We start from the raw sequence: 27,576 nt of genomic DNA, 5'->3' as shown, positions 1-27,576 counted from the left end.
TCACTACGCAACTTGTATTCTGCATATAAATAAAGAGAATGTTCTGATGGAAGTTGAACCCACTGTGTTATTTCTCTTCCTCTAGGAAGGCCAGGGCAACTAAAAGGCTTCATTCAAGAGCCTAAAATGAGAGGATAAAATATGTATTTTTAAAATGTTCCACAAAAATGCCTTTTCCCTGTCTCTAATAGATTAATCTTGTAGAGTAACGTATTTCTTGTCTCAAAAGCTAAGTGCTGAACTTGCCTTCTCATTATTTTCAGCTCTACAGAGCCCAATCCCCAGGAGGCAGACCTTAGGATGTTGTTCTGTACTAGGGAAGCCACCAATGCTATTAAAGATATCTCTTTCTTTGTCAGGTTTATGAAGGTTATGGCCAAACAGAATGCACAGCTGGATGCACCTTCACCACCCCAGGTGACTGGACATCAGGTAATCAATCTTCTTCCACTATCTAATTTGGAACATGTGTCTGATGAGGAAAAGGCTGAAAGTCCTGGGGCTGTTTAGCCTGGAGAAGAGAAGATTTAGAGGAGATCCTATTAATGTTTATAAATATCTAAAGGGTGGTGTCAAGAATAAGGGGCCAGGCTCTTTTCAGTGGTGTCTTGTGATAGGACAAGGGCCAATGGACACAAACTGGAACCCAGGAAGTTTCACCTCCACATGCAGAGGAACTTCTTTACTGTGAGGGTGCTGGAGTCCTGGAGCAGGCTGCCCAGAGGGGTTGTGGAGTTTCCTTCTATAGAGACATTCAAGATCCATCTGGATGTGTGATCTGCCCTACGTGACCTTGATTTGGCCCAAGGGTTGGACTTGATCATCTCCAGAGGTCCCTTCCAATCCCTACCATTCTATGATTCTGTGATTAGAAAGAATTTCTTTTCTGCAGGAGTGGTCAGGCATTGGAACAGACTGCCTAGGGAGGTGGTAGAGTCACCATCCCTGGAGGTGTTCAAGAAACAAGTAGGTGTGGCATTTTAGGACATGGCTTAGTGGTCATGGAGGTGTTGCGTAGGAGGTTGGACTTGATGATCTTAGAGTTTTTTCCCTACCTTAATGATTCTATCTCCAACAAGAAAATAAATGCAGATTTCTCTAGAAAATACTGGACAGTTGCATCCCAGAGTGTTACGCAACATTCATCAATCTGTGAATACTTTTCAGCAAATTTAATGTTGTTTAAAGTCTCACTAGTACAGAATAAATAAACAGGGATCAGCTGTTAGGTACATTTACACTGGGGAGATTTGGAATTGTCCCTTGAGCTGTTGTTTGTGATGATCTGGTCTCTGTGCTTCTGGTGCTGTGAGTCCTCTCCAGAGTTCTGGAGCTGAATTTAAAAGGATGTTTGTTAAAAAGAAAGGCTGAAAAGATTAATCTGTTCATGTACTTGGTGAGCAAACCCAGGCATCAATCACAGACTCAATCATTACTTTACTTCAGGCTTTCAAAACTTTTGAACCTGTAGAAGATCAGTTAAAAACCACCACTAAGCAAGGTTCAGATAACCCATACAAGTGCTGAGGTTTAATTTCTTCTTAATGTAATTAGTCAATATTTATTTAAATATTTTTCAATCAGCATCATCCTCCTTTAACTGGATACTAGTAAGAAACTCGGACACTGGGTATTTATTGGCCTGGCCAGTTAAACATTTCCTTCTTTCCAACCCACATTTTCAGTGGCTGGAGAAGAGCACATGCTTTCTTCTCCCAGCACAAGTGGCCATCTCTTTGCTTTTCTTCAAAGCAAAACCAGCCCCTTGCAGATACTGGTGTGTGCTGGAGCTTACTGCCCACTGGGCCCATGTCCTGAACAGCATTAGGCAAAGTGCCACCCACATGGCATCATCCTCATCTTCTGTGAGCTTTGATCTGGTCCCTTTGCTAAATGAGATTTCAGCCCATGAGAGCTACAAAGCTTGTGAACCACAAGTGTATGGTGCTGCACCTGGGGAGCAACAACCCCCTGCACCAGCACAGGTGAGGGCTTCACCTGCTGGAAAGCAGCTCTGTGGAGAAGGACCTGGAAGTCATGGTGGATAACAAGATCACCATACACCACCAATGTGCCCTCTTGGCCAAGAAGGCCAAGGGTCTCCTGGGGTGCATCAGAACAAGTGTGGCCAGCAGCTCTACTCTGCCCTAGTGAGGCTGCAGCTGGAGTACTGGGTCCAGTTCTGGATTCCCCAGTCCCAGAGAGACAGAGAGCTGCTGGGGACAGTCCAGCAGAGGCTAGGAAGGTCCTGAAGGGCCTGGAGCATCTCTGTGAGGAGGAAAGGCTGAGAGCCCTGGGGCTGTTGAGCCTGGAGAAGAGCAGCCTGAGAAGGGATCTGATCAACGCTCAGCAAGAGCTAAAGGATAGAGGGCAAGGGCCTCAGTGGTACCCAGTGACAGGACAAGGCATAACAGGCACAAACTGGAGGCTAAGAGGTTCTGCCTGAACAGAAGAGGAACTTCTTTGGCGTGAGGGTGCCCAGGCGCAGGCTGGCCAGAGAGTTGTGGATTCTCTTTGTCTGGAGTGATTCCAAACCCACCTGGACACTGTGATCCTGGACAAGGTGCTGTGGGTGCCCCTGCTCTAGCAGGGGGGTTGGACTGGGTGATCTCCAGAGGTCCCTTTCAGACCTCTGTGATTCTGTGACTCAGAGCTGTGCTTTCTCCTTCAGCCTGTCTGTTCTAGAGGCTCTTTCTGGGGGATATGGGACAGTTTTGCACACCCGAGTGCTCTGACAGTGCCTGTTGGCTGCAGCAGATGCTGTCCTCACTTTATCTTTGAAAACAAACTGTAGGGGTTGGGGGAATTATGCTCAACATGATGTCCCTGCAGTTGAAACTCCCAGGTGATTTAAATAATAGAGGTTGCTTTTAGAATGAATTAAGCTTTTAAAAAAGGGTTTAGTCTCTTACAGGTAAGAGAGGCACAGTCTGTACTTGGACATGTTTGAAAACAGGGCTCATACCCAAAGAGGAGCTTTGGGTATTTAGTTCTAATAGTTCAAAACCTTAAATGAAGACATTATTTCTGCACACAGACACAGTTCCTGCAAGAACTTCCCCTGTGCCTACACCTGTGCAAGCAACTGATAATAAAATGCTAATTCTTGTTTATAGGAGAGATAAGAAGTGACTTGATAACTTTGATTTCCAGGTCATGTAGGAGCCCCTTTGCCCTGTAACTTAATCAGATTGAAGGATGTGGAAGAGCTGAATTATTTTGCTTCCAAAGGAGAAGGAGAGGTAGCAAATCACATTTTTATATGAAATTCTCACTGTACTAAGTAGTTACGTAGTCATAGAAGCATTTTAGCTTTCTGAGGTGCATGGTTGCAGATGTGTTCTGTATTACCATCAGGAGATAAAATGTCAATTCAGCAAGAGAGCAGCAAAGCTTTAATTAAAAAGGGCCTGTGGCTGTACTTTCAGCCTGATTATTTTAACAGCCAAGACTGAATGAATGAGTTCAGCTAAGATGAACTGAATTGCTGTGATTTCTGTATTGCACATAAATGAAGCTCATTGAAATAACTTTGGGTTTGAAAACTGCAAGCTGACTGCAAATCAACGTTGGGCAAATCACTTTTTTTGCAATCTCTACTTTTAGATTTCCTTCAGCTTGGGAAAAAAAAAAAAGTAAATCCATAGGTAATTTTATATAGCAGCATATATTTTAGTTTCACAGAGCAGAGTCATTAAATAAACCTTGAAAGCCTCTCAGGTTTAGTGAATTGCTGTTTAGCTTGGTAGTGTTTGCAGCAGGGTAATGCAGTAATTTATCAGCCACTCTGCCTGTTTTGCAGATATGCGTGAAAGGACCAAATGTTTTCAAAGGTTATCTGAAAGACGAAGAGAAGACAAAGGAAGCACTGGACCAGGAGGGTTGGCTTCACACTGGAGACATTGGGAAATGGCTACCTGTGCGTATTATGTTAGCTCCTGTAAATTGTCAACTGCTGGACTTAAATTCCCAAGCAGAGCTCTCTTGACAAAGGATTAAGTTCAGATTTTTCAGGGCAAGCTTTTGGTGTACCAGTGAAGCTGATTTTCTGGCAATGCTGTGTTAAAAGCAGACTGCTGGCCAAGCCTCTGTGGTTAAGTAACTTCTCTGGGAACTCTCCCTTCTCTCTCCTGACAGAATGGGACTCTTAAAATCATAGATAGGAAAAAGCATATATTTAAACTGGCTCAGGGAGAATACATCGCACCGGAGAAGATAGAGAACATCTACATCCGCAGCGACCCCGTGGCCCAGATCTATGTCCATGGAGACAGCCTGCAGGTAAAATCTGAGTTTTCAGAAAATCTTCCTTCTTTGTGAACAGAAAAGAGAGAGCTGGGTGTGAGGGAGGGGAAAGGGGGAGTGGGTCATGCCATGGTTTTGCCCTGATGCCTCCTGTCTGCTCTGGAGCTGGCTGTCAGCCACACAGGAGCTGAGCTGCTGTGTGACCCTAAGCAGCTTGGAGGACGTTTTGGCTAAAGATCAAGGCTTTAAATTTGTTTCAGTGTCACCTCTGGGTCTCTAACACTCTCCTTTGCCATGCTGCCTGTGTTAAGGCAGATGGAGGCAAAGTCATTGCTGCTCCACAACCACTGCCTACGCATTTTGTCCAGTCTTGTCCTGGCTTTGCCTTGCCCCTCTCTGCAAATTGCAGCCCTTCTGGCTCTTTGCAGTTGCATGTGTGGTGAAGATGGTTAATCCACACCTTGATGCAAACATGTACAGCTTCTGAAACCATTGCAATTCATCCCTCTGCATCCACTGACCACAAATATGAGGCTTCCTTTGGCATCAAGAGTTTTCCTGAGAACTACAGACCCATGAGCTGCTAGTGTCTGGCACTGGAAGAGGCTGCCCAGGGGAGGTGGTGGAGTCACCATTCCCGGAGGGGTTCAAAAACCATGTGGATATGGCACCTGGGGACATGGTTTAGTGGCCATGGTGGTCTTAAGTTGACAGTTGGACTTGATGATCTCTGAGGTTTTTTCCAACCAAAAAAAAATCTATGATTCTATGACTCTGTGCTATTGGTTCTGCTCTGCTCTGGCTTATGTCTGTGGGGAAAAAAAGGAATCATAGAACCATAGAACTGTTGAGGTTGGAAGAGACCTTTGAGATTAAGTCCAACTGCTCACCCAGAGCTCACAATCCCACCACAATTGCTAAGCCACCACCTCTAAACCACGTCCCTCAGCACCACATAAAGGTGAAGAAAGGAATCTACTTACTGTCCAGAGCACAAACTTAACCAAAGGTGCTCAGATGGTTGCCAAATGCAGGAGCAGTCACAGAGAACCATTTTATCAGAGGAAAAGGCAGAGACACTGAAATACACCTCACTGAGGTAACTTGTTGACCTAATTAAGCAAGAAGTGATGAACACATAGCAAACTCAACCAGTTTGTATCTTCACTTCAGTGTAGGGTCTCGAATGTTGTTCAGCTTTTGCCTGCAGCTCTCCTTCTCCTTCCCCTACAGGCTTTTCTAGTGGGAATCGTGGTGCCTGATTCTGAAGTTATGCCAGGCTGGGCAAAGAAAAGAGGGTTTGATGGAACATATGCAGAGCTCTGTAAAAATAAGGTTTGTCTTTCTATCTGTCTACAGGGCAGATTGTTCCTTCACTGTAGTGTAACCTAGTTAAGAGCTGGTGTCTATGACTCATGATCTCAGCAGCAGGAATTCTTTCCTCACTGAAAACAAAGCAGGGTTGACCTGGATCCAGTGATGTGTGCTGGGCTGGCACAGACTTCTGCAAATTCCTGCAAGGGTGTGTCTGGCAGAGACCACCAACATAGAAGGAGGAGAGGTTGTGTTTGGTCAGAGGTCTTAAATAAGGATCCCAGCCTTATTTCCATGTGCTTTCCGATACTGAGTAATCAAGGTGGATCACAGCAGTGAGCATTGATGCAACTCAGTCATTGCACTGGTGTCTGCGCTAGTTCTGCATCTAAATCTGGCAGATGCTTGAAAGATTGTGAATTCAAGCAGCTATGCCTCTTATGCTTGACAGTATAACCTTGTTTTTCACTCTGAGGAAAGGGTTAACATCACCATACCTATGTTGTATGTTTGGACGTGTCTTTATTGTACATTTAATTAATGTCATTTAATGTAATGCTGATGATACCAAACTGGGAGGAGTGGCTCAGGTTGTGCTGCCATTCAGCCAGATCTGGACAGACTGCAGAGTTGGGTGGAGGAGAACCTTATGAAGTTCAACCAGGGCGAGTGTAGGGTCCTGCACCTGGGGAGGAATAACCCCCTGCACCAGCAGCACAGGTGTGGGGGTGACCTGCTGGAAAGCAGCTCTGTGGAGAAGGACCTGGGAGTGCAGGGGGACAAGTTCACCATGAGCCAGCAATGTGCCCTCTAGGCCAAGAAGGCAAATGGTCTCCTGGGGTGCATCAGAAGAGTGTGGTCAGCAGGTCAAGGGAGGTTCTTCTCCCCCTCTACTCTGCCCTAGTGAGGCCACATCTGGAATATCGTGTTCAATTCTGGGCTCCCCAGCTCAAAAGAGACATTGACCTACTGGAAAGAGTCCTGTGGAGGCTATAAAGATGCTGAGGAGCCTGGAGCATCTCTGTGAGGAGGAAAGGCTGAGAGCCCTGGGGCTCTTGAGCCTGGAGAAGAGCAGCCCCAGAGGGGATTTGATCAATGCTCAGCAAGAGCTGAAGGGTGGGGGGCAAGAGGATGGGGCCAGACTCCTTTCAGTGGTACCCAGTGACAGGACAAGGCACAGCCAACCCCTCACATGCTGGGATTCTGTGACTGTGGAATAGAACATTTGCTAATTCTCTATTAACTACCAGTGAGACACTTGACCTTTACATGAGGAATGTGTTTGACCCCAGGAGCTGAAGCAAGTGATAATGGAAGACATGGTACGCTTGGGTAAGGAGAGTGGACTTCACTCCTTCGAGCAGGTAAACTGAACCAAGGAACACCTAACTCAGTGTGCTCAGACAAGCAATCTGTCCATTTGCATCAAATGGGGATTTACCAGCATTTGGTGTGTTACTCCAGATCCCTGTTGTAGTTGCACACAGTGTTTTTGGACAGAAACTTTTAGTGGACATGTTGCTGTGTGGTTTGCTCCAGGTGATCCTGCCCTAGCAGGGGGTGTGGACTAGATGATCTTCAGAGGTCCATTCCAACTACTACTATTCTGTGGTTTTGTGATTGTTGGCATAAAAATATTTGTTCCTTTGAAAAATCCGTAGGCTATGATTCTCCCTTCCACTCCTGCTGGAAATGTGAATTAAATGTAGTGAAAGTTTTGGGTGAGGAGGTAAAGATCTAATCCAGAGACAGGGATAATCTCCAGACTGACAACCAGAGGTCAAGATAAATATCTGTAGGACTTTGATGTTTCTGCCACAGAAAGCAATGTTAAGAAACTAGGTCACTAATTACCATTCTTGTAACTGACCTAGGAAATGCTGCTGGTTGATTTTCAGCCTCTGCACTAAATCTTTCCTGGTGCTTCTGTAAATATTTCTGCAACAGAGCTGCAAGCACTTCAGGAGAGATCTGAAATCAACTATGGATTACACAGCATTAAAAACACAGTGGGGAAAAAAACCCAACAAACTAATTGACACATCCTAAAGTGTCAGATTATTATTTACACTAATGCTCTTAATTATCACATATAATTAGCAAGGGCCTTTCTGCTTTTGCTCTTACTGCTTCTGGGTGGTCATTCTAATGAGTAATTCACCATATCTGAGCGCAGCAGAAGCACCATTAAATAGAACTTTGTTAGTCTTCATTTCTTAGTTCCACATGCAAATAAAATGACAGCAAAAAGAAACTGATTACAAAATTAAATTCAATATCAAGCATGGTTTGCAAGGCACTTAATTCTAGGTGTTCAAGAAACTGTGGCTCTGGCAGTTTGGGACATGATTTAATGACCACGGTGGTGTTGGGTTGAAAGTTGGACCCAGTGATCTTCCAACTAAAACAACTATTCTGTTTTCTAATTTTCTGAGTCTGGTGTGCTGTGGCCAGTATGAAATAACCTCAAGTAATCTATTTTACCATTAATAAATGATAAAGTAGTGAGGAAAGCCTTGCTGTCTAGAAATTGAGAATAAATATTTAATGTTTTGAAACTAAAGGGCTTTAAAATTCAGTCTCTGTGGCAGTATGTGCTCCAAACTTGGAGCCAGATATTATGGCCAAGGTTGTGGTGAGACAGGTTTATAGAATCATAGAATCACAGAATTGTTGTGGTTGGAAAGGACCTTTAAGATCATCAAGTCTGTCAACCTAACCCATGGCCATTAAACCATATGCCCAAGTGCCACAGCCACACATTACTTGAACACCTCCAGGGATGGTGACTCCACCACCTCCCTGGGCAGCCTTTCCAATCCCTGACCACTCTTGCAGCAAAAAAACTTTTCCTAATCTCCAACCTAAACCTCCCTTGGCACAATTTCAGGCCATTTCCTCTCATTCCATCACCTGATACTAAGAAGAAGAGAACAACCCCCACCTCACTGCAACATCCTTTCAAGGAGTTATGGAGAGCAATGAGGTCTCCCCTCAGCCTCCTCTTCTCCAGGATAAACACTCCCAGGTCCCTCAGCCACTGTTCACCAGCCCTGTTGTCCAAACCCTTCACCAGCTTTGTTGAAATGTGAATTAAATGTAGTGAAAGTTTTGGGTGAGGAGGTAAAGATCTACCTTCTCTGTACATGCTCCAGTAACTCGATACAGGATGCATGTACATGGAATCATTATCATCCTTGTCTCTGGCTTGGAAATGACAACTTTGGCTTCTCTAACCAACAGCTTTTCCTCTGTAAACCAGTGCAGCAAGTTGTGGAGGCATTAACAACACAAACACTGATTTTGTGAAGGACATCACTGGTGAAGGAACTGGACCACAGTGCTTGCAGGGGAAAAATGAATCACATACCTACTGGGAATTTAAAAATGGATTCTCAGTCTATATTCCTGCAGCTCCCAGTCTAGCAAAATGCAAACCAGTCTGGCTTGGGGAATCACAAAGGCAGCAGATGGCTGGGGAATTGTGTCTTAAATAGGTGGCCTAGGACCAATCACCCAGCTGCTTTCTGCTTTCTCCCACACCAGTATTCCCATAAAGGCACTGGAAGGAAAAGCTCTCTCCCATCTGTGCTGCCAGGCTTCCTGCTGTGCTTGGAGACATCACCACTAACAACAGCAGCCTTCAAAATCCTGTTTGCCTGGGCTGAATGATTTGATATCACTTTAATTAGCTCATAAAATACCACCAGCCCTTTAGAGATGATCATTAGGTGCACTCCTTGTGTCTGCAAAGCTTCATGATAATTTTGCAAGACCTAATTTGTACTGCTTACATTTGCAGCTAGGCTAAGATGATGTTTTTTAGGATGTCCCCCTTGCCCTCCCTCCCTTCCTTAGCCTTTCAGCCTCGTGAAACAGCAGTTGCAGCATCACATATGGTGACACTGTCCCCTGTGCTCTGCCTCACTGTCTTCTGGCCTTGGTTTCACAGGGAAAAGAGGTTTATGTGCTCATTCTCACTGTGCTGGCTGGCTGCCAGGGCAGCATGGACACAGGAAAACCATCAAGACAGCAGGGGATGGTGAAGGCATTTAGTTAGTGGCACCTTAGAAAACTTGGGCAGGTGATAAAAATCTTGGGGAAATAGCCTCAAGTTGTACCAGGGGAGGTTTAGGTTGGACATGTGGAACAATTTCTTCCCTGAAAGGGTTGCAAGCCCTGGAACAGGCTGCCCAGAGCAGTGGTGGAGTTCCCATCTCTGGAGGGGTTTCAAAGCCATGGAGATGCAGTGCTGAGGGACATGGTTTGGTAGCAGACTTGGCAGTGCTGGGTTAATAATGGTTGTGCTCAATAATCTTAATGGTCTTTTCCAAGCTAAACCATTCTAAGGGTCCCCTGGGCTCCAGACAGAGCCAGAGGTAACTGCAGCAAAGTCTGTTTAAGAAGTTATGCTTATTGAGTGTGATGTGATTCTTACTACCAATATGTCCCCCTTCTATTTTAGGTCAAAGCCATTTACATTCACTCTGATATGTTCTCAGTACAAAATGGTTTGTTGACACCAACATTAAAGGCTAAGAGACCAGAATTAAGAGATTACTTCAAAAAGCAAATAGAAGAGCTATATTCAAGCATCTCCATCTGAAACAACAGGAAGAATGTGCTGAACAACGGACTTCGTAGCAATATTAGAATAACACTGCAAAACACAGAGCCAGAATGACACAGCAGGAATGGAGAAACATCTGAATTTGACATTTGAGCCTTTCATTGTTCACCACTAACCATAACTTCCCTTCTTTCATTCTTTTTTCTTTTTTTTTCTTCCATCAGGTGTGACAGAATTAATTTTTTTACTCGGTACACAATAGGGCACTACTAAAAATTATGCTAAGTTGCAACAAAATAGACAGAAATTTCAACCTGTGACCAAGAAAATTATGGAAGCATATCTAATTAAATAGCTCCAAGCATTTCTAATTAAAATAGGGACAGTTTCAGGTATGTCTGTTGATATTTGGTTGCATATAACCTAATCCATGAGGAACTAAAATTGTGGATAATTCAGTAATGTGGTCTACCTCAAACAATCAGTGACTGATGGTGAAAGTCTCTTTTCCCTGATCTGGAACTTCAAGCTGGATATTCATTTATATATTAAGTGATAGGGGTTTTTTTAATATATTTTCTGGGACATGAATGTCATTGATTTAATTTAATCATTAACAACCTAACACTTTGATGATCTTAAAGGGTCTTTTCCAGCTGAAACAATTCTAGGATTCTGTTACAGGGATAGAAGTAGGAATGGATCTCCCACTAGTTGTCCTTAATAGATTCTATTAGGATATTGCATCTAATGGATTAATATCACCTTGAAATGACAAGAACGGGTTAGGAAGCAATAGGATAGAATTCCCTCTCTTTCGTTTTCATCCCAACTCATTTTATACATGGCATGCTGGTTTTACATTAGGGCTTCCTTCAGCACTCATGGACATCTGAACTACTCAAACTGAGGTGGTGGCAGGAGCACTGCTGGCTCTGTGGTGGCTTTTTGTGGGAGTTTGTTAACCCACAGGCTCCCAGTCCCTAATTTATTACTTTACATGCTGCTAATACTGCATAGTCCAGTTGGACTAACTCCCTTTCAGAAACAGTGCTGAAGAAATGGAGCACAAGGGACAAGCTGTGATTCTGAATGGGGCTTAGGAAAGCAGATTGGTTTGGGTGGAAGGCCAGCTTGAGGTGCAGCAGCAGAGGACATCCTTTGGCTGACCATAGAATGGGATGAAGTACTGCTCCAAAAAGTGCACAAAGATGGGCAAAAGGCTGTGTTAGCCAGGCTCTTGTAAGGTGGTGTTGGTGTCACGTTGGATGTGCTGCAGAAAGGCCTGCTGAGAAAACGTCTGTGTTTGCATATGTGGAAGCTTTGGTTCCCTGTCATCACTTCCAGTGGCTGCTTTGGAATAAGCAGCAAGTTGGTCTGAATGAAACCTGAGATTTCACAGTCTGCTGCAGCTGTGAGAAAAGGAGAAATCCCACGTGGAAAAGGAACAGACTCAAGAGCTCTCTCCTGATACAAAGCACGGCACAAGACTATGAGCAAACTGTAACGTCCAGTCGCTTCATTACTTGGACTGTTGGTTGCTTCCTTCTGCTGAACAGGGTCCTACATGTCTATGTGTGTTTTAATAGCTGCTGTTTGTTGCACCAGTGCATACTAGCATGGAGCTGTGCCTGCTAGATCCTTGCTAGGACAGTGAAAGCACACTGATTTTCTCTCTTAAACTGGAGTCCACTGTAGACTTTGAAGCTAAAAGTTGAAATTTTTCATCGCAGCGATCTCTTCTTTGCCCTCTGAAACTCCATTGCATGCTTCAAGCTGAATCAGTGAGTTAGTGAAGACTGATTTATTGCAGTGATTTCAGAACAAAATGATACAAAGGAAACTGCATCAGCTAACGTAATCCCTCAGCAAAGAACATGATGATTTGATTTATCAAGTGTGCGAGTCTGAAGCCCTCTTTGTGCCCAGTTCCTCATGTGATTCTACTGCAATGACTCACATCAGCCCCAGGAAAGGAGAAATACCACTCCTGTGAGCTGATGCTCTCCTACATTCATGTACAGCAAAGGCATCCCTTGGGAAGTGGAGTCTGCCACGTCTTGCAGAAGATGGGAGTTACTGTGCAAAGTTTAGGTCAAGTCATCAAGGATTTTCATCTCTGCAGGGTCTAAGTTCACCTTCTTTTTGTATCAGCCAAGAGACAGTCACTGCATATGCATGTGGCAATGCTATGAAGAATTGGTACAATTTCCTGGTTTAATGTGAAATGCCTACAATAAAATTAACTAGTCATCTAAATAAGGACAGAAAAGCTATTTTCCACTGAGCTTTTTCTATCACATGAGTTTAATTTACTTCTCTCCTAAGATGATTTTGGTTTACCAGACGTTTCTAGGTAACATAAATCCCAACTTTGTGTAAGTATAAAAGATCTCACTATGAGTTTGTTTATGATTTAGCTGGCTGGTATTTTTACTTATTTAATGTGGACTAATCTACCTGTATTCTAATTCTTCTCCTGTGTGAACTCTCCCCTAGGTGATTCTGCTTTGGCAGGGGGGTTGGACTCAATGATCTTTAGAGGTCCCTTCCAACCCTTAACATTCTTTGATTTTAGGATTCTTTTGATATTTGATGCAAAATATCAGATGCACTAGAGCCAAAGACATGAACACCAACGAATAAGAAAAGAGAAAATCTGGACTTGGCCACACTAGGACGATGCAAAACTGGGGAGAAATTGTGTAGTCACACCAAAAGTGGGAATACTTTCAGAACCTGTGCAAAGTTGTAAGAATAAACTAAAAGCTCTCTTTAGTCCTTTCTTGTGTAATCAGATTTTTCTCTGCAGGTCACTCACACCACAATCATAACAATGTTATGAGAGATTAAAACTTGAGAACAACACATGCGTAATGCGTGAGTTTGGCACAAGCATGCTTCAAATTCCAGGAATACTTCTTCTGCCTTGAGCTGTCTTAAACTGAAATGTTTCTTGTGACCACCATGGAAAAATCCCCAGGGCTGTCCCATAAACAGTTGTGGGTTTTTTTTCCCTCAAGATAAGTAATTACAACATTAATTTCTAATATTCATCTTACTGAAAGAGTTGAGGCTCAAATGTTGTTGCACATATGGCAACACACTTCTCTGAGAGCCCTGTTCATGGTGGCTTGAGGATGATTGGTTTTAACTCATCACTGTCATCCAAGGGTTCATTCTACAATTAATGAATGAAAACAAAAATACAGCAAACCTACTGATGAGCACAGTCCCAGTCTGCCAAGGCTGGTGGAATGGGTGCTGGTCAGAGCTGGGCTCCCATGATGGGGCAGTTACTCCTCAATGGGGCTGTTACTTAGTGTTGTAAAGCCACCATCACCTTGAGCAGCCAGGTGAGATCAGGCAATTCTGCATCCAAAGGCTCACATTGTGGTCATGACCTGTGGGCTGAGACACTGTGTTCTCGCATGTTAAATACCAGAGGTTCTTCCTGGGCCTGGTGCTATGCATGTGGCATCACTGGAAGACTCTCCAGTGGTCATATATAAAACCCAGAATAAAATACATTTTTTTCCAGGAAGAGGAATATTGCTTAGCTATGTATTTTGAATGTTTTATTTGCTCAATATATTGCACGGAGAAAATGCTGTTCTGCCACAGAAATGGTCAAAGACGCACACAAGTGTGAGCAGAAACCACACCAGAGAGTCCAAACCCTGTGTGGGTAGAAAATCCACAGCATTATTCTGTCCTGAAAGGCACATTTGCAGGGTAAAATGCTTGATGCACACGAGGCAAGAGAGAGGGTGAGTTGTTTATCGATAAAGTGCTATTTTACAATCTGTCTTCACTGTCAGTGACTCTAGAATCAGCATCAGTAAAGTCCAGTGTCATTTTTTTTTTTTTTGCCATGTATATGAAATTCTTGCACATAACAGAAAAAAAAAATAACCTGATTTAATCTTCTGGAGTGAAACAAATTAACTATAGAATGATGTTTTGTTGGGGTTTTTTTTAATGTGTTAAAAGCACAAACTGGTGATCTATTTGTAAATAAACTACTACAAGATGAATGTAAACTGGGAAAGAATATACTATTTTTGCATGGTAAAAGATTACTTAAAGACCTCTTGATGCCTTACAGAGAATTTGGAGAAGCATTTTATTTAGAGGCAATTCTACCTGCATAGTTTTTGTATCTTTAGCTCACTTTAGGTTTGTCTGTTGGGAAAAAAGTAGAATAAAAATCAGAATTAGATATTTGTTTCTTCTTGGAATTAACATTCTTCAGTAATTTGCACATTCAGTGGTTTCTACACCAGCTTTACTCTGTTAAGTGATGAAGCTAAGGCTGTTCTTTTTGGAGAAGTCTGGATGCTCGCAGTCTGGGAGAGAAAAAAGTTTTAGCTCCCTGGAATTGTTCCAAAATAAAATGTTTTCTGAGGCATCTAGAGCCCCTTTAAGCCCTTCATTTCAGCTTTTTGTTCTGTATTATAGCAAAGTAGGAGCAGCAAACAAATGAGGCATTTTGGTCTGCGTTGCCTATTTTCAGCTGAAGGTGAAGGGGTTAAAAGAGAACATCTGCATTTGTGTGGAAAAAAAATTACAAAAATTTAACTGTAATTAAAGATTTTTCAGGTTTTGGTATATTAGCATGTATATCAAAAAGTCATCAACAGAAACCTGTAAAGAAGAGAAATTGTCCCACTTCTCAAAGCTGCTCCTAGGACTTTTTTTTTTTTTCTCATGGGCTGACCTACAATAAAAGCTCTTTCCTAAAAGCTGTTGTTACTCCAGCACTCTGTCCTCACAGTCAGGATGAAGCTGTTCAGAATGTGTGCCTCTGTTAAATGTGGGGTAAAATAATCAAAAGAGCAAACACACAAAATAACAAGTAAAGGAATCATGGAAGCTGAGATTGATTTTAGCAATCTTCTATGAAAAAAAAATGACTGCAAAGTTCTCTGAAGACGCTGCAGTCTTTCTGTAATGGTCTCTCTTTTTTTTTTTTTCATTTAAAATCAGTAATAACATAACCAAATGTATCTGCTTGTTTAATATGAATTGACAATTGGGAATGCATAGTATTTTTTCAGACTATGTGTCTAAAACAATAAAGTTTAAAAGCGTTCAGTCTCTGTTTTCCAGTCTTTGCGTGCACTTGCATCTCTCCTTTCACTTGGATGGACATTTGGTGAGGAAAAAGAATTATCATTTATTATTTTTCATGCTAACAAAGTAATGCATTTCCTCTGCTCTACAGAGTCAAACTGAAACACGAGAGCTGACCAGTAAAAGGAATTTTGTTCATGCAGTTTCGATAGTGGGATGTAATACTGTATGTGTAACATATGAAAATATGTACTATGTATAATCAGCAGTGAGATGTAGTATCATAAACCCATTTATTTACAAACCCATTTATTTACTTGGCTCATTTATTAGCCAAAACCAGGAAGAGACAGCAGCAGTGCCCAGTACACTCCTGCAAAGGTCAGGGCAGCAAGAGCAGGACCAGGCATAAATATTCATGGCAATTTGGTTCCAGGGAACCAGCCATCTCTGACCAACCTGACAAGACCCTCAGCCCAGAACATAATCTCTCCCTCACTGTCTGTTTCTCTCCATCAGGTTCATAATCTCCTTCAGCGTTAATTTACGCTTCATGACATTAAAACTCCTCAGGTCAGGCATGTGCTGACAGCATGCCCAGGGAGGAAGAATAACTGCTGGGCACTGGTGAGGCTGCACCTCAAATCCTGGGTTTGGTTTTGGGGCCCCCACTCCAAGAAGGACATTGAGGTTCAGAGAAGGGCACCAAAGCTTATGAAGGGTCTTGAGAAAGGTCTGGTGAGAAGCAGTTGAGGGAACTGGGGTTCAGCCTCGAGCAAAGGAGGTTGAGGGGAGATCTCATTGCTCTCTACTCCCTTGAAGGAGGTTGGAGTCAGGTGCAGGTTGGTCTCATCTTCCAAGAACAAGTGATAGGGTAAGAGGAAATGGCCTCAAGCTGCATCAGGGGAGGTTTAGAATGGCTCTTAGCAACATTTTCTTTCCGACAGGAGTGGTCAGGCATTGGAACAGGCTGCCCAGGGGGGCGGTGGAGTCACCATCCCTGGAGGTGTTCAAAACCATGAGATACGGCACTTTGGGACGTGCTTCAGTGGACACGCTGGTGTGGGGCTGACGACCGGCTGATCTTAGAGGCCTTTTCCCTCCTTATTGGTTCTAACTCTCCCCATTCCCTGCCCCTATAGCCGCGCTGCCTCCTCTCAGGGAGCCGCTGGTGTGCCGGCAGCCCCCCAGCGCCTGTGGGGACACATCTTTCCTCCACAGAGAGGGCACCGGACTGGGCAAAACCGAACCGAACCCTACAGGCGCGCACCTGCCCCGGCACCCGCCTGAGGCCTTTGGCGGGGCGGAGCGGCGGCGCCCCCTGCCGCTGGCCGTCGGTGGCGCTGCGCATGCGGGCTGGAGGCGAAGGGGCCAGGGGAGGGCGGGTCCGGTTGGCTTTGCGTGAGGGTTGTGGCCCTGCGAAGGGCGTTCTCTCTTGTCTCCTCCTCGCCTCTCAGGGCCCTGCTGAGGGGCTGCGGGGTGGGATGGAGCGGTTCCGCTGGCAGGGGGCTTGCAAGGGCGGAAAGGCACCGCTGAAGAAGCGCCGCTTGTCCCCTGTGCCAGGGGTTTTCGGTAGCCGGGCCGGCAACTCCCAGCCGTGCCGCCGGCGGCTCTTCGGGAGCGTGGGCCCCAGCAGCAGAGCCGAGCCCCAGTGTAAGGCTTCCCCACCCCTGGCAGGGCCCAGAGGCCGAGTGGCAGCAGCGATAAGGCGGCCGAAGCAGGGCAAAGGGTGCCGGAGGGGAGGCGGGTGGGAGGAGAGGGCCCTGTGCTGTGCTTTTTGGCGTGCCTCTGTTTGCGTGGTGCTTTGTGGAGCGGGTGAGGATGCCGGGCAGGTTAAGTCATCCTCCGGGCATGATTCTTACCAATAATAATCTGCTAAATCTCCTGTGGCTTCGGCGTGTCTTCCCCCTCAGTTACGTGGCTTTCGGCTTCTCAGCCTCTGTGTCCAGCCCAGTTTGTCCTGTGTGGTCGGAAAGTTGCTTCTTGTTATCTCTGTGCCTTCCAGCCTGGAGAACAGGAGTGTTTCCTCTGGTTTAGCTGCTAGTTTGAAATAAAAAGGGGGTTTACTTTTGTAAATTACTTTCTTTCCCCCCTCACATCTGTCTAATAGAAATGATAAGACAAGAGCCATGCTCGCCTGTGAAAGGATGCTTTAAAAGTTGCTTAAGTGTGGTCCTCAAAAGGAACAGCCTCGTTGTTGAATCCAGACCTGGAGTTAAGAACTGGAGACCTTAAAGAAACAAGGTGGTCTGAGGAGAAGGTGTGAGGTTGAAGTAGGGGCTGATAGTAGTAGTGCAGCTTGCTGAAGTAGTGGCCCCACAGTGATCTTGGTACTTCAAAATTAAGACTTTACTGTTACAAGATGCAGTGACTATTATTTTCTGTCTTGATCCTACTTTGCTGGCTCATGATCTTGTGAGTGTTTAATATTCCTGTGTCCATGACAGGGTGCAAGTAGCAGCCTTTAGGTCTATACCTGTTTAACATATGCTTGAAAGAAAGAGGGCAAGGAATGAGCCCTGGGACGAGTCCTAATCTACGCTGTCCTCTGCTGAATTCACAGGGAATCTCAGCTAAAGAGCTCTCTGCAGTTCTGGGAGGATAAAACACAAAGCTAAAGAACACATTGGGTTTAGGATAGGGAAATATGTCTCTGAAATTTGCTGTCATTGTGGCCTTTGGGATTATATACAGTGAGGACCAGTTTATGCAGAAATTCTTATGATGCTCCTCATAAACTCCATTTAAAATTGATTTAGATGCAAGCTACTTTCAGCCCAAGTAGAGTAAAGGTGATTTCTGAAGTGGTTTTGTTGTGTTGTTTGGGATTTTTTTTTAATCAGCTGCTTTAGAAAACATCTGAAGTATCTCTTGAAGTTTGCTAATTATATTTTTTTTTATATCTTGATATACAGCTGAAAAAAAGCTTGGATAAAAATAAAGCAAATTCAGACTTTACTTTGTTCATGGTAGTAGGATCCAAAATGATGGACATGGAAGAGGGAGAACAGCTAAGGGTGCTCTGTTAGTAATAATTGCTTACATTCTAATACTAAAATTACTGAACTAAATATATATTCTTTTCTAGGCCTGAAGAGAAAGCCCAATGTGAAAACCCTACCAAAAATTAAGGAAAATAGTGAAACCACCCAAGAGAGGCAGTCATGCAACCAAAGGTCTGTTAAAACTCACTCAAATACATCATTATTGTAGTTTCTGTTGCTTTGACTTCATGAAACGTCTCTTGGAGGTGTGCAGTTTTGAATTCTCAATGAGCTGCTGTTTGTCAGGCTATTTGTTGGCACCTCATAAAGACGTTTTGTAGTTCTTGTTGCCTTTCTCTAGAGTGGTGTAGTTGTATGTACTGAGCTTAGCTCTGTTCTTCAACTGCAGCAATCAAGTGGATGTCCAAGAAGAAACAGATGTGGAAATAAAAGAATATAAAATAGAAGAAAGCTCTGTACAGATAAAGGTGAGAGTGTTGTCTTGCTCTTTTTATGGAGGATAAATCAAAGATGTGTAATATGTTAAATTCTTTTTCCAACCAATAAGACTTTCCTGTCAGTTGTGTGCACATTTTTCAGGCTAAAATTGGCCCCATATTTTGGTGACATGAGGAAAACCAGTCTTTGGTGTGTGGGTGTTAGAGGCCTGGAGCAGGCTGCCCAGAGAGATTGTGGAGTCTCCTCCTCTGGAGAGTTTCCAAACCCACCTGGACACTGTGATCCTGGACAAGCTGCTGTGGGTGCCCTGCTTTTAGCAAGGAGGGGTTGGACTGGATGATCTCCGAGGTCCCTTCCAACCCCCACCATGCTGGGATTCTGTGAAAATGTCTAGGATTCTGAAAGTGAGCAGCATGAATTTGGTGTCTAACATAAATAAATAAATAAAAGACAGGGAAATTGATTACTCCGCAGTGATCTCATGCATAACTTCAGCTGATGTCAGTGTGCTTTCACTGGAGGTCTCATCCAGCAAAGAGTTGTAGGATCAAAGGATTGGCATTCCTTAGGGATTGCAGAACTGCAAGTCATATTTGCCAACAACATATGAAAAACCTTAGTACAAATTACACTGTGAATAGCAAGTTGAAGTGGGGAGGTACCAGACAGTGAGTTTCTGAATATCTACCAATGTAGGAAAACACTTAATGGCATTTATTTGTCTACATCCAGCTTTCTCAGGTTGTTTGGTCTTTTAATTTTAGAGATCCGTGCTAATCAACTATGAAAGTAAAGAAAGCTTGAAAAGTACTGACGTGACTTCAAGTGAGTAGAATGACAATCCCTCATAGTATTACATACATTTTTATATCTCTGTAAAACTAAATGTAAAATAAATTCTGTGATTTGAAGTCTATTTCAAGAAAAGTACTGATATGCTCTTCTTGTACTGGTTGTGACAACATAATGTTAGAAAGGAAAGGTTGGGAGACCAGTGGCTGGACTTCCTCCTCCTATTCCAGCATGGGGCTTGGTTCACATGGATGTATTGTAGGCAGGGTGAAGAGGAGACCTACAAGATCTGAGAGTCTCAAGCCCAGCCTGATGAAATCCACAACCTTGGTTTTATCATGGACGACGACTAATTGTTGATACAAGTTCTTCAGCTTACTCAAACCTGCATTTTGAAAAGCTTGTGGCTAAATAGTTCATCCTTCTGAAAACAAACCTGCTTCAGAATTACTTTATTAGAGGCTAAATTATTTAGCTCTTGAGCCTTCTGTCAGCTTGTGGGAGTGGAAATTTGGCTTCAGAATGCCCTTTGTTACTTGTTTCTTAATTGCATTATGGATCAGTATAAGATACTAACCTGACAGTATTGAGCTATTCACAGGAATGAAACTTGGATAAGGAATTCCTGATGGTTTGTACAAGATGATACTTTGTTTTTTTGGTAGCCACCTTTTCTGTCTCTTTCTTTAGGTACAGGAATGACTCTTCCCACAGGTGTTTCCACCTTTCTCCTAGAGTGTTTAGATATAGACTCAACTGAAGAGTATAACACAGGTGCTAGTAGTGGCCTGAGCAGTTTCCCATCCCCTGAAACATTCAGAGGTGATGGTTCAGGTGAGACTTCTGTTTTCCTTAGCTTTGTTTGATGTAGAAGAAGTGGGAGGACTATCTGCAATAGAAAGGCTGTTGGCTCCTCTTAACTGTGGCTCACCAGGTCAGCTCTTTGCTTTTAACATGGGGTCCAGTCCACTGTGAATCAGGTCCTGGTGCAATTTGAATTATACTGGGAACTTAAAATATTCATTTGTTGACAGGAGGTGGTTTTGGGCATGACCACCAAATCTGCTTTGAGTCAAATTCTTCCCAAACTTTTCTGCAGTTGGTTGAGCCAAGACAATACTGTCATGCAGATGTGGTTTCTTTCAGTTTGGTCACAAATTCAGTGACTTGATGAATTTCAGCATAAGAAGCTTACAGTTACATCTTTTATGTCCAGAAAGAAGTCATTTTTACCCTGTGGACTCTGGCAAGTACAAGAACTCCACTCTGCTGGACTCCAGCAAAGCCATGGCCATAGATAAGATACCCCACATCTCAAATCTTTCAACAATATTAGGTAATTTTTGGTTTTTTTTTTTTCTACAATAGTTCAGAATGTGTGCATCAACTTCACTGCAGCGCAAGGCACCTGTGTAAGATGCAGAATAATCATTTTATTTAAGGCATGTCTGTATGATGGGAAACAGCTCCCTCTCCTTCTAATATTTTGTTTGGTGTGCATTAAAATACTGTCTGGTCTGTGGAGCTTTTTCTTTTATTAAAGTTTAACTTTAATGTTTTCTAGAACCCGTAGAGAAGGATTTTCTAGACCAATACAGCAGAAGGTAATCTGCAAAGCAGGCTTTTTGCACCTAAATGTTCAGGTTTTTTCTTTTTTTCTTTTCTTTTCTCTCTTTTGAATGGTATTTAAAAGAAAGGCTGATAAAAATAAGCCTCTGAAGCTGCAAACACTCCTGTTGAGTTTCTGCTACCTGTGTCCCTGCTAACTTTAGAAATCTGATCCTACTGGCTTCAGCCTTTGTGAATCTGAGGAGTAGGAGGGGTTGTTTTTCTAGCAAGAATATAATTTCTTTTAATCCTTGTGCTGCTGCTTCCAGTCTTCTCTGCAGACATTTCCAGTCGTAGCTCGCTCATACCAATCTTACAGTTTACTTCTGCATTTCTTAGGAACCTGGTTTTCTCCTCTGTCCTCTATGTTCTGTCATAATGTGCTTCAGGGGTGAGGACTTGAGGGAGTGTCTGCTGTGGGTCTGAAATTACAAATGTCTTCAGAATAATCTATATATTTTGATGATAAATGATCAAATTACTCAAGTGTGAAGTCACTCAGCAACAATATGTTTTAAATTAAGTTTTATCCATTTTCACTCAGTCTCTTATTTCCCTGTGATTTCTTTAAACATTGATTTTTATTTTTTTTATTTGAATGTTAACATCTATCCAGAATAGTTATTCACTTTTTTATCCCTCTTCTAGAAAGAGACTTTCACATTGCATTTATACTTCATCGTTAAGTGTTTCAACTACTGTGACAGGTAAAACATGACCTAAAGCAGTTGTACTGCCTATGAGGCATCAGAATATTCTACCCAGACTTAAATGATGGCAGAATATCAGGGCCAAGCTTCCACTGGGTCATTTGTCCCCCCCTGGCACAGGCTGAGCTCAGTTGGGTCTTGAAAGAAAAGTGTGACCTGAAAATCTTCCCTGTAAGTAAGACTTGGTTCTAATGAGTGTGTTAGGGGAAGAACAAAAAAAAAAAAGGAGCATTTCTTATTAAACTTATTCAGGAACAGAACTGTTCATGTCATTCTCCTTATCTGGACCTACTTCCTATCACCTATTAAGAGTTCCTCATGTAACTACAGTTCTGAACTGATGCAATTCTGGCTGGGGCCCAGGTGCTGCATAATCTCCCCCCTGCTTACAGCCCTGGTTAATTTGGGCTGTAGTATCAGCTGAAGTTGCCACTGGCAAAGGCTTCTGTCATTTATGCAGTTCCTCTGCTCCTACAGTATGTGTGTCTAGCAGTAAATGTCCAAGAAAATGTAAGATTAATAAGCAGCCTCATTTCTTCAAGGAAAGGGAGAGGATTATAGCAGCTGTGTTGGTAGGGAGAGGGAGACCAGGATTCTATTGAAGGGAGGAATTGTGTTTACGTGGGTAGCTTTGGAATGGTCCTTCTTTGCAAAGCAGCCTGCAAGGCATGGGTTGGAGAGTAGCTGTGGTTCTTTGTGTCAAAGTTAATTAATTTGTTGGAAATTCATCACAGGAAAAAAAGTCTGTAAAATTACAGCTGCAAGAGAGAAAACTCCAAACCTAAAAACTGCTATGCGCTCTTCCTCACCGTTAGGACCGGAAAGAAAGGTGAAAGATCCTTAAGAAATGAGCCAGTTTGTTACACAGCTAACGTATCCCTTCCTTGTGTAGGTGGAAGACTCCATCTGGAAGTGTAGCACTTCCCATGAAAGGGGTCCCTGCAGAGAGTGAAGCTATAGCTTGCCTCTCCCTCCACCTAGCAGCAATAGTCACGGGTGCTCCCTAAGCTCAGTGTTCCTCACACTGGTTGTGTGAGTGGTACTGAGTCGCTTGTGTAGAGCTGGAGCGTGACAGTGGGACTCTCTTGGGGCTCACCACACTGTAGAGTCTCACTTCATGACAATATGTTGTTTTCACCCTTTAGCTTGACAATCAAACTGCTGAACTTAAAAGGCAGATATCTAAGGTAAAAGAAGAACATTCTAGTACCTCAGAAGGAGCATCATCATTCCAACTGCTTGGTGCCCCAGGAAACACTTCAGCCAGAGCATTGGGGTTGACAGCAGAAGTACTGCCTGTCTGTGAACAGACAAGTGCTGTGAGGGTAAGTGGTGCTGTTGTGCTGATTAGCAAAGGAATGAATTGGAAGTGGGTTTTGAGTCATGACAGAAGTCACAATAGGCACTCAAGCCCAACAGCCAACTGTCTCCTGAGCAGATCCCCACTAGCATGGGCAGCAGGGGCGGGGGGGGATTCTGTGCCTCTACTCAGCTCTGCTGAGACCCCCCCTGCAGTACTGGGGCCAGCTCTGGAGTCCTCAGCACAGACAGGGACCTGTTGGAGCAGGGACAGAGGAGGCCACAGCAATGATGGAAGGGCTGGAAGCCCTCTGCTGTGAGGCCAGGCTGAGAGAATTGGGGTTATTCAGCCTGGAGAAGAGAAGGCTCTGGGGACACCTTCTGGTGGCTTTTCAGTGTTTTAAAGGGCTGATCAAAAAGCTGGGGACAGGCATTTTAGCAGGCTCTGTTGTTACAGGACAAGGGGTAATGGTTTAGACTAAATGAGGGAGATTTCAACTGAGGAGAAAGAAGAAATGTTTTCCACTGAGGGTGGTGAGACTCTGGCCCAGGTAGCCCAGAGAGGTGGTAGATACCTCATCCCTGGAACCATTCCAGGTCAGGATGTTTGGAGCTCTGAGCAACCTGCTGTAGTTGCAAATGTCCCTGCTGACTGCAGGTTCCTGGACCAGCTGACCTTTAAGGGTCCTTTCCAATGTAAAGCCTTCAATGCTTCTAGGCTATGAAATATACCTGAGAAGTAGTAGGAAGTGCTTTATCCTCTAGTTATGAAGGGGGCCTGAAATGTCTGCGTTCTGTGCTGTAGTAAAATGTTGCCTTAGTATTGGTAAGACCAAAAATAATTGAATGACAGGAAATCAGTACTTAACGCCCTGAGAACTGTTAGTAATTGTTATGAAAAGCATTGTGTACTGGGCAAATACTGCAGGGCTAAGAAGAAACAACAAAGAATTTCAAACTGATATGGAATTCTTTGGTTTTGTTTCGCAAATGAGTTCCATCATGCTGGTCATGGAGGAAAAGAAAGCCCTAAAACAAATCTTGGTTGTGCTCAGCCTGCAGAGCTGAATATGTCTGTCCTGAAATTTGATTTAATGATTAAAACCAAACAAATCATTCTTCATGGCTCAGTCCAATTTTGGCTGTACTAACACTGCAGTACAAGCTGCAAAACAAAATACATGTAAAATTCTGTTAGCTGGGCAGTTAAACACCCCAAACAATCTGTATCTATCTGGTTTTTTGCAACATCTACAACAACATTTTTACAACAGCACCTACTTGTCTTAGCTACCCTACTCCTTTGATACAAACCAACTTGCTATTTAAATACTAGTTTGAATGTCAGTAAAAGTAGAATAATTCTGCCACTTCTCTCTGCAGGAGTAGAAGTGACATCTCTGTGGCTTTCATGCCACAGCTCCTAAATAAATCAGCATACTAAAAGTTCTTAGAAAAAGGGAAGATGTTAAAATAGGAAAAGAGAAGCTGTTAAAATAGGAAAACTGCTTCATATTTTATCCAGTTACTTGGCAGGAAAATATACTGGTGTTCATGGATGCTAGATTAGCATCAGGGTCTTGATGGAGGGTGAAAATAGGAGTAACTGGAGTCCTAAGTCAGTTTTTTGAAGCAATAAAACATCTTTTGCATGAGGCAGTATGGATTGCCTGTTACTTAATAGGGCTGCTATTCCTGTGTGGGTTGTGTTTTGATGGAGCCGTAGCTTAACTTGTCACCAGTGTGCAAAGCCTCAGCTGGGGACAACCTATTCCTGAATACCACAGGTATTTTTTCTTCAGAAGAGGTTGTTCCTGCATCTCTGAGCTCGGAAAAAGGAATTATTCCTCAAAGGCTAGAAGGAATATTTTTAAGGCTCTATTTTTATTGCACTCTTTCATTTTGACATGCTGATTTGTAATGTGCTTTACAGTATCACAGCTGAAGAGAAGGCTTTGAAGCTTTCTGTCACCCTTGCCAATGGCATATTAAGTGTCCACAAGTAGTTATAAATGTTTTCTAACGACACCCCTGGAAATCTGCATATCATCTCAAATTTCCCTGGTAGAAAACTAGCAGAGTATTTCTTCAGTGGCAACAGTTGTGTCAATGAAATATCATTTATCTTTACAGCCTTCGTGTGGCAGAGAAGAAATCTGCTCCATTGTCAGAATGTCACCACCCCAGAAGCTATCCAGGCTTCACCAAATTCCAGCTGACACAAAAGCATTCAGCTTTCCCAAAAGGCTGCCTGAAGGTAGTGGGTTCACTCTGCACATCTAATTGGCTGTTTGAGTGTTTGAAGGTTTGGAGTGGGGTTTTTTAAGTCTGAATATTTGGGAAAATCACAAAGCTAGAGAGGAAAAGACATTGAAAACTTAGAATTTCTGACTTAACTGTGTTCTCCCTCAATAATAGTGCACTAGCAAGCTACACAAACATTTTTACCTCCAAGGATCTTTAACAGAGGGATTAACACCATCTAACCATTTCCTAGGCTACAGTACTAAGGCCAAAACACATTACTGGGTAACTGGGAGTATTTGTACCTTGTCAAGTCACTCCTAAACACAATATTGAGCTTCACTGGTATGGAGACTCCCTGGAAAAGATGCCAGTTTATTCAATAATTTACTGTCCTCTGCCTTATTTTTAGGGTGAATATACCTGAGTTCAGCTTCCAGCATTGGTATGTCTTATGTCTTGATCTGCTAAACTGAACTCTTTAGTATCCAGTATTTTTTTTTTTTACCCCTGAAAGTAATTCACACGATCCCAGCATGGTAGGGTTGGAAGGGACATCTGGAGATCATCCATTCCATCCCCTCTGCAAAAGCAGGGGCACCCACAGCAGCTTGCCCAGAATCACAGAGTCCAGGTGGGTTTGGAATCTCTCCATAGAAGGAGACTCCACAGTCTCTCTGGGCAACCTCCTGGGTTGCAGCTTGTGCCTGTTGTCCTTCATTTGTCACTGGGCACCACTATGATGAGTTCTGGCCTCATCCCCTTGCCCTCCACCCTTTAGCTCTTGTTGAGAATTGGTCAGATTCCATCTCAGGCTGCTCTTCTGCAGGCTGTCAGCCTTTCCTCCTCACAGAGATGCTCTGGGCCCCTCAGTATCTTAGTGGTGTTTGCTGGATTCTTTTCAGTAGTTCCCTGTCTCTCTTGAACCGGGGAGCCCAGAACTGGACCCAGTACTGCAGATGTGCCCTCACTAGGGCACAGTAGAGGGGAACCTGCTGGTCATACTCTTCTCAGTGCACCCAAGCTGAAGGAATGGGATGTGTTTAAAGATGATCAGTTTCTTGGTCAAGGTTTCTGTTTTCTCCTGAGCCCTTGAGCAGAAGGGAAGCTCCTTTCTTCACTTCCTAGATTTTTGCTGCACAGAAATGAGAACCATGTACAAAACATAGCAGTCCTCAGAGGTAAAATCCCCTCTTCTTTCACATCTCTCTTGAAGTTCCTCAATGTGCCACCGGATGGCAGATGTCTTCTGAGGTTTAAAGTTGCATTGTACAGTGTCTGCAAGTCTTCAGGTTGTCTTTGTCATTTGTGCAAGTTTAAGGTAACACAGGGATGGATAGTGCATAAATATAATACTGTTCAAAAGTCCTGACTGTACTCAAATTTCCAGTGGAATTGCAGTGTCTTAGATCCAAATGCTCTCCTGCTTTATTACATTATTAAATGCAGCATGTAGGATGCAGGGGAGTGCTTTTGGGTGTGGGTGCATGTATTCCTTAATGATTAATTAATTACTGGAGATCAAAGAACAGGGATGTTATGTCATGTGCCCAAGAGAACTGTGGTGATATAGGACAGAGGTCGTGGTAGGCAAATGGATCTCGACATTCATAGATTCATAGAATGGTTTGGGTTGGAAGGGACCTTAAAGATCATCTAGTTCCAAACCTCTGACATGGGCAGGGACACCTCCCACTAGCCCAGGTTGCTCAGGGTTCCATCTAACCTGGCCTTGAACACCTCCAGGGAGGGGCATTCACAGCCTCCCTGGGCAACCTGTTCCAGTGTCATCACTAGAATGATGAAAAAGATGGAAGTCAACAAGTGCTGTCACAACAGAAGTTTGGGTTGGTTACTGCTTTTCTAGAGGACTGGTAATCAGGAAATAAACTCTCTAAAGGTGGGGGAGTTCTGCTGGATGTTCTCATCTCTGCTGAAGGAATCATTCAGCTGATGCTCCTTTGCATTAGGAATGTACACACTCAACACTTCTGTTCTCTGCTCCTTGGCAATTGACCTAGAGGATTCAGATCCCTCCAAACAAATGATAGTGTAGGTATCTACCAAACATCTTAGCTTGTCACACCAAAGAGCTTTCTCTTACACTTGCGAACGTGTTCCTGCTGATAGTATTTAACTTCTCACTTTTTCTTCCCCCCCCAGATAACATTACAAGTACTGAAAACTGGATCTACTGTGAACACAGATGAAATTTCTGGGTTTCATCAGCAGTCAAGAGAAGAAATTACTGTCTTGCTGCTGTGGCAGGGAGGTG

General features: G+C 43.5%; 2 protein-coding genes across 8 annotated transcripts in view; both read left to right on the top strand.

Moving 5' to 3' along the window:
• Positions 1–10,165, top strand: part of ACSL6 (acyl-CoA synthetase long chain family member 6) — a 35,954-nt gene extending 25,789 nt beyond the window's left edge. For 6 of the 7 annotated variants that reach the window (XM_054389333.1, XM_054389332.1, XM_054389337.1 and 3 more), the window contains 7 exons: positions 360–432; positions 3,154–3,242; positions 3,803–3,919; positions 4,138–4,281; positions 5,479–5,580; positions 6,852–6,923; positions 10,025–10,165. In XM_054389333.1, the coding sequence (XP_054245308.1) occupies positions 360–432; positions 3,154–3,242; positions 3,803–3,919; positions 4,138–4,281; positions 5,479–5,580; positions 6,852–6,923; positions 10,025–10,165 (738 nt within the window). The remainder of the gene's footprint in view (positions 1–359; positions 433–3,153; positions 3,243–3,802; positions 3,920–4,137; positions 4,282–5,478; positions 5,581–6,851; positions 6,924–10,024) is intronic. The other variant, XM_054389338.1, reaches the window with a different exon arrangement.
• Positions 10,166–16,689: 6,524 nt separating this feature from the next.
• MEIKIN (meiotic kinetochore factor) lies at positions 16,690–25,340 on the top strand. The gene is made up of 11 exons (XM_054388959.1): positions 16,690–16,858; positions 18,294–18,381; positions 18,599–18,677; positions 19,413–19,473; positions 20,131–20,274; positions 20,657–20,776; positions 21,005–21,044; positions 21,697–21,755; positions 22,493–22,587; positions 22,904–22,945; positions 25,191–25,340. The coding sequence occupies exons 1-11, from the start codon at positions 16,690–16,692 to the stop codon at positions 25,338–25,340; spliced, it is 1,047 nt and encodes a 348-aa protein (XP_054244934.1).
• The last annotated feature ends 2,236 nt before the right edge of the window (positions 25,341–27,576 follow it).

Source organism: Indicator indicator, chromosome 18, assembly GCF_027791375.1.
Source record: "Indicator indicator isolate 239-I01 chromosome 18, UM_Iind_1.1, whole genome shotgun sequence".
Classification (NCBI taxonomy): domain Eukaryota; kingdom Metazoa; phylum Chordata; class Aves; order Piciformes; family Indicatoridae; genus Indicator; species Indicator indicator.
Note: the sequence above shows the minus strand (reverse complement) of the source record. Positions and strands in the feature narration are given on the sequence as shown.

Bases quoted from the DNA above. Each gene is read 5' to 3' on its own strand.
- MEIKIN (XM_054388959.1), top strand. From the start codon at position 16,690: ATGGAGCGGTTCCGCTGGCAGGGGGCTTGCAAGGGCGGAAAGGCACCG. The intron at 18,382-18,598 runs GTCTGTTAAAAC...CTTCAACTGCAG, and splicing joins AGGCAGTCATGCAACCAAAG to CAATCAAGTGGATGTCCAAG. The intron at 21,045-21,696 runs GTAATCTGCAAA...TCCCTCTTCTAG, and splicing joins CTAGACCAATACAGCAGAAG to AAAGAGACTTTCACATTGCA.